At 37.6% G+C, this 6,916-nt stretch overlaps 1 protein-coding gene across 4 annotated transcripts in view; it reads left to right on the top strand.

Moving 5' to 3' along the window:
* Window positions 1-541: 541 nt before the first annotated feature.
* LAMA2 (laminin subunit alpha 2) overlaps window positions 542-6,916 on the top strand; it is a 622,674-nt gene continuing 616,299 nt past the window's right edge. For 2 of the 4 annotated variants that reach the window (XM_033235504.1, XM_033235503.1), the window contains exon 1: window positions 542-815. In XM_033235504.1, the coding sequence (XP_033091395.1) occupies window positions 704-815 (112 nt within the window). In that variant the 5' untranslated portion in view covers window positions 542-703. The remainder of the gene's footprint in view (window positions 816-6,916) is intronic. The other 2 variants (XM_033235507.1, XM_033235505.1) reach the window with 1 other exon arrangement.

Below are 6,916 nucleotides of genomic sequence, written 5' to 3'. Positions count from 1 at the left end.
TGCAAAGGCCTTTATTACGTTTAAGTAAATGTCTCCTAACTGAACTGAAAGCCTTCATTGTAACCATTACTTTGGTCAGGAACATTTCAGAGACGCCGGGGTGGGGGGGCTGTTTTATTTTGCACTCCCTTTACTGTCCTCCCAGCAGCCTACCTAGCAGTAAGTTCCCCGGCCTGCAGTGTCCCCAGAGGGCACCTTCTCTCGACTAGCAACTTCTGAAACACCCTGGCCTTGGGCGCGTCTTGGATCTTCTAGGTACCCAGTGGCTGCGCACAGTTTTGCCAGGCCTTTCTTAAGAGGTAAAAGTTCCTGGCTGTTTGCATTTCCCAGAAATAATGTTCTCCATGTGTAGGGATTTTACAGATTTCAAAGTGCTTTCGTGTCAATTACTTTCTTTAATTTAAAAGTTCAGATACCAGGTCAAGCTAGGAATGATCCGGTTTCAGAGGGAAGGAGCGCTCTAGAAAAGGAGGATCCTTTAATAGAGGGCCGTCCTGGGGCCGCGTGCCCGGGGAAGGCGAGAGTGGAGGAGTGTCCTCTCTCTCCTCCACCCTCAGGCGGCGGCCCGGCCAAAGCCAGAGGGGGCTGTCTCCTCCTCTTCCCCAGCAGCTGCTGCTCGTTCAGCTCACAAGCCAGGGTCAGGGGATTGGGAGGCAGCGACTCTTCTGGCTCCTGAGAAGTGGATCCGGTCGGGGCCACTACGATGCCGGGAGCCGCCGGGGTCCTCCTCCTCCTGCTGCTCTCCGGGGGCCTCAGGGGCGGTCAGGCGCAGCTGCCGCAGCAGCAGCGGCGGCCACAGGCACATCAGCAAAGAGGTACAGTTGAGGCACGGGCTTGGGTTGCATCCTTTGTCGGGACGGAGACCCCTCACTTCTTCCATTCTTCCGAAAGTTGCTGTCTGGGGACCGCCGTCTTGCTTCGCCTTCAGAGAGTGCGCTTTGGGGCAAGAGGAACTTGAAGCAAGTTCAAGTTCAATGCCCTGAGAGAGTAGTGTAGGGGGAATTACCTAAGTCCTGCAAAGGGAATGGGTAGTGCTTTTCATTGTTCATTCTTTTCGAAGAGATCTTGCTATCACGATACATCCTGTAAATTGATTTCTGAAATCTTTCCAAGAGGAAAACTTTTTCCAATTGGAAAAAAAAGAATTTCTTCAAATCAGATCCTGTCTTGCAGAGAAAGGTTTCCCAAGCTGTGTGGTTCATACGGAGGGTAGCTGATGCATCTCAAAAAACAATTACACACACACACACACACACACACACACACACACATATACACACACACACACACCACACACACACACATATATATATGTATAAATTTTACGGAACTTTGTTTTCAACTTTTAAAACAGGATTTCTAAAGAGGTTATGTGGTTTTTTTCTTTCATGGCAATGGCACCTCCAGCCTCACCTTTTTCAAGCCCACATCTTATCTTCATATCCTATTTTATTGCAGTGAAATCGGGAAATTTCTCCTTTTGTTTAAACACAGAGGAGACTTCTATGTCATGTGTACTTTAAGGCCACAGTGATGAGATATTCACTTTGGGGGACTTTGGAAGATGGCTGTATTTAATGTAACTTAAATAACTTATTCTCCTCAGAGCCTCTTAGTGTTTATGTATATATCTCTCTCATTTCTGAAACTTTTGGGAGTCTTTGAAGAGTTATTTTATTATCATGAATTTTACAGGAAGCACATGTGCAGCATTCTAAAACATACTTTGTAACACAGTATTTCAGCAAACAATTCTTTAAGTTGGAAAACCTGTATGAAAGTAAAAAAAAGTTAAGAAATATTTATTATTCTGTTTTAAATATCAAAATGTTTAACCTAAGAGTACAAAATCTGGAGGTTAGAAGCTTTTAAAAGTTTTAATGAGGCTGAATCTGCTAAAGTTTTGAAGTATACTTATCCTTCTTCCAGTTAACTTCTAGCTAAGTCAATAGTTCTGATATTTGTTCTTATAATCTTGCATTTTTAGCAGTACTATTTTTTTAAGGAGTAAAGAGATATCCCAGGCTCCTTCTATAATAATAACTCCCTGATTAAAATTCTTGGAATAAAAATGGCCTTGCATTCACTATATAACTTTTTTTCTTCTATTTTTGCTTTTGCTTCTCTGAGAGGTAAAATGGGGCCAATATGACTTAATGAGTAGAATTTATGAGAGTGATTTTGAGAGTATCTCTGGCCACTGATTTTTTAAAATGCTACTTTCAACTATTAAACTTTGCTCAATTATAAGATGTGTTTAAATAAGACATAATACTTTAATAATATTAGGTAGCTGGGAGAAATGAGGGGCCAGGGGCACCAATCCTTATGTCCACTTGGAATGGGGTAGAAACGCAAAGTATGCAGTGTAGGGATCAAGTGAATTGTTGCTGAGAATTATCCTGAGCACACATAGGATTTCTCTTTTTTCCTCTCCCTTCTTATTTACTCTCTTTTCAAATAAGGTAATATTAACTCTGATTTCTATGACCCAGGTACAAGATAAAGTGAATTCCGGAGGAAGGGTTTATACCACCATTCTGTCAAGATACCACTTAAATGCTACATACAATAAGGAATTTTATTCAAAATAACTACAACATACAATCTACTATAGACTACTATAATCTGCATTCTAGTATCCATTATTGTCTTTGTCATAGACCATTTACAATATATTTGGAGGTTGGCTCAAGGATAAATGATTTAAACCTGTTAATGTTAAAAGTATGTAAAATTCATGGAACTTTAAAATTGGACAGTGATTTATGATTTAGAAATGCCTTATGTACATGATCTTCATTCGCCTTCAGATATTATTATTCTCAAAGGACAAATTTAGAACGTAGGCTTGTAGTAGTAGTAATTTAAGTTTACATAAGAATAACTTCATTTTCAACAACTAAAACACTTCTGGTATTGTTTGTGCTGAATTTTCTTTTTTATGGTTCCAAGGTTTCTTTCCGTTAATTTTTTAGGCCATGTTTTCTTTTCAGTGTTGTTCCATTGAAGCAAGCCCTCTGTGAAAATCATGGGATATGAGTATGACTGAAGAAGGGGTTGCCTGGCTAAGATCAACTTTTCTGTTTTCGATTATACCAGCACTGACCTTTCTAGGCAAGCGCTAATTGTGTAGAAGTTCTATTTCTCCTTATAATTCGATGCCAATTTATTAAGAATTTTTGAGATGAATCAACCATTTTGAGATGTTGTAATTGAGTTAGAAACATAATCAGACTTTTTGTTTTTTACTTTTTCTTTGAAATCTTATGTGGTTTGTATAGCATACTCTATTGTAGTATGAATAGCATTGATTCAGCAAGAATGATAGTCCAAGGAAATTCTTTAGCTATATTTAAAATTGACAAAATAGGAGAATGATGTAATCAAAATTACTCTGTATTTCAGCAAGTCAGTGTCTAAAATTTTTTCTGATATTCTTGTGAATAATATGTGGAAATGGAAGCATAACGTTAGGTAAATTGCAACTGATTGAAAAATAGTTTCCAAAGAATATTGCATAGTGGATTAAGATCAATCTGGAAAGAAGTCTCTAGCAGTTCTACAGTGGTTTTCTTATGTTCAACTATCTTGGTAATGGCTTGATGGAAAATGTAAAATCCAAGCTTATCAGAACTGCAGGTGGTCCAAAATTGATACAGGTGGCTAAGCAGGTTACTAACAAGTTCAGAAATTTTAAAGGTCTCTATAACCTGAACCATGAATGGCACCTACATGAAGTTGCTTTTATTATTCATATCCACATGTTAAAAAAAGTCCATTTGTGCTCTTCTGGAAATTAGTTATATCCTTTATATATTTAGGAATGAATATGAAGACAGGAAGAGAAAGGCCACTCTGAATTGCAGCAAGTTCAATATGTACATATAGTATAATACAGTGACAAAAAAGGTTAGCTCACTTTTATACAAAACTCATAGAAGCACACAGCACACAGGTCTGTTGGTTAACACACATTTGGGTATTTCATTGACAAATGCGTGTAGATTCAGAGAGGGGAGAGCAGAACGTTTAAGAGTCTGAGATTTTCAGAAGAGGAATGTCCCAAGTAAAACCTTTCCATCTGAACAAGGAAAGATTTAGGGAAGGCAGTCATAAGAAATGTCCTCAAATTTTCCGAAGAGTCGTTATGTTAAAGAGAGACTATTCTAAAGGCTGAACGTGGATTCATAGAAGAACATGACAAACAACCAGGTTTGAATTTTATAATATGGAGAAAACAGCTACTCTCCTCACTCTCTCCCCACACCATTTTGAGCTGTTCAGAAATAGCTGGATTGTGTTTGACCAACTTGCTTCTGGAAATGACCATGAAGTGATCAGATGTACAACTAGTGAGGGATGCTTTATGAGGGAATACCTCTACTGAGATGAAGTTAAGATCCATCAACTGTCTAGCCATTTTTCAATTCTAAGATTCTAATATTGTAGTCTATTGTTTTTAGAGTGCATACTTGTATTTAAATTTCTGAATTCTTAAAATATTAAGAAAATGTTAAATGTATAAAAATGTGCTTTTAAATCCCTTCTGGGATTTAAAATAAAAACATGTTTGAGACAATCCTCACACATTTTTGGCAAGAATACTTAGATATTTAGCATGGAATTTCCACATCACCGTCAATTGCACAGTTCTAAAATATCTTGTGTTATAACACGCAAGAATACTTTAGAAATTACCTGAGAAGTTTTCAGGGGACTCATAGTGGCCATAAACCTGGAATTAATTTTTTTAATGTTTTTCTTTGCTGTATATGTAATTTTTTGGCTTGTTTGCCATATACTGACCTAATCATTTAGTAAAAATGATTCATAACAGATAAAATGCATGGCATTTCAACATATTCAAAATATTTATATGAACATATTCAACACTAAATATTATAGATGTGATAGAATTAATAAAATTTATATAAATTTTATTTTACGTTATATTTCACATATTAATGTATACAGATTTCTGGTCTATCTTAAGATTTTTCTACCCTAGGATTTCATGCAAACTAATGAACTGAATCTATATCAAGAGATGCTGGGGGCTGGGCAAGGTGGCTCACTCCTGTAATCGCAGCACTTTGGGAGGCATAGGTGGGTGGATCACCTGAGGTCAGGAGTTCAAGACCAGCTGAACCAACATAGCGGAAACCTTGTCTGTACCAAAAATACAAAAATTAGCTGGGCGTGGTGGCATGTGCCTGTAATCCCAGCTACTCAGGAGGCTGAGGCAGGAGAATCACTTGAATCCTGGAGACAGAGGTTGCAGTGAGACGAGATCGTGTCACTGCACTCCAGCCTGGGCAACAGAGGGAGACTCTATCTCAAAAAAACAAAACAAAACAAAAATTTAAAGAGTTGCAACTTATCATCTGTCCAGTTTGCAGTAAGGCCTTATTTAGCTTCTAGAAACCATGTGAGAAAGATCAGGAAGAAATTATTGTAAATAATTATTGTACGTGGTTGCACAAGTGGTTTAACTTCTAATCTAGACGATTCGGGTTAAGAATTTGTTTATAGTTGCAACTTGAAACTCGAGAGCTAAACAGGAATTTAGGCAGAAGCTCAGTTGCAGTGAATGAGAAAACAAGATAGAGTTTAGAGAAAGATAAAAGTAGATTTTCCAGGCTTAGTATATACCAAGCAGATAGAAATAAAACTAATTCTAGGCTTTCCCCATTGTTAAGACTGAATTTAGAGGTCAGAATTTGTGAAGGAAATTGGTGGGGTTGGGCCTATATGCATTAGAATGTGGTAAATGAATGTTTACACTGAGTAAAACAGACACAAAAATTCCTGCTCTTGTGGAAATAATATTTAGTTGGGATGGAGATGAGGAGACAGGACTATGATGAATATATAACGAACTAACATAAGAACACCTATATTGTATAGAATGTAGTTGATGATAAATGCCCTGGACAAACAAATACAGCGGGGTAAGGACAGTCAGGAGTTCTAGGAATGGAGGGAGGTTGATGGCTGTTTTAAATAGTTGGTAAAGGTTGACCACTTTGAGAGGATCTCACTGGGGCAAACACTTGAAGGTGACGTGGGAGTGATTCGTGCAGTTATCAGGGGGAAAAGTGCCCTCTGTACAGGGAGCAGGCCTCTGAGGATCTAAGCTTGGAGCATGGTGAGAAAGCTCAGAGGAGAAATGGGAAACTGGAATACATAGCATTGTTGACCTTAATTGTAAAGATTTTGCCTTGTAGTCTGAGTGAGACAGGGAGGTATTGGTGAGTTTTAGCAGAGTTAAATAAACGAATAAAATCACTGATATGTTTTCTTTTTCTCTAACACGCACCAATCCATGGGACTAGACCAACAGTCCAAGCATAGAATTATCTTAGATTCATCTCTTGTCCCAAACATTCCACTGATACAACACATTTAAATGATTCTACATTCAAGAGCATTCCACTTCAACCATCCTGTCTTATCTTATCATGGTGAAGCTCAGATGCGTCTTTTTAACACTTCTTTTCTTCCCTTTGGCAACTCAGTACTATTCCATTATTCAAAATATATCAGTACCTCAAAAACAACTTGTGTGCCGGGAACTTCCGCAGCTTTTAAAAATTTTGCTCCAGTGTACTTAGAAATATGACATAGATTTTTAAGGGTAATTTTAAATAGTATGCACTTTAAAACAAAAATGAATTATTCACAATCCCACATGGACATATAGGAACTTTGGAGTTCCCTTTTTTATTTTCTATTTCAATATCAAACGCTAAAGTTCGGACAAAATTGTTGAAAATGACATAGTGATGTATTGGTCTGATGACTTATTTTATGATATGAACTTTGAAATGCTATCTCTTTTACATTCAGAAACTTATTCTATGCTCTGTTTCCATTTTTGTGACTATTTTAAGAATCGCTGTAAGTTTTAACA

This window comes from Trachypithecus francoisi, unplaced genomic scaffold, assembly GCF_009764315.1.
Source record: "Trachypithecus francoisi isolate TF-2019V2 unplaced genomic scaffold, Tfra_2.0 Lachesis_group15, whole genome shotgun sequence".
In the NCBI taxonomy this organism is placed as follows: Eukaryota; Metazoa; Chordata; class Mammalia; order Primates; family Cercopithecidae; genus Trachypithecus; species Trachypithecus francoisi.
Note: the sequence above shows the minus strand (reverse complement) of the source record. Positions and strands in the feature narration are given on the sequence as shown.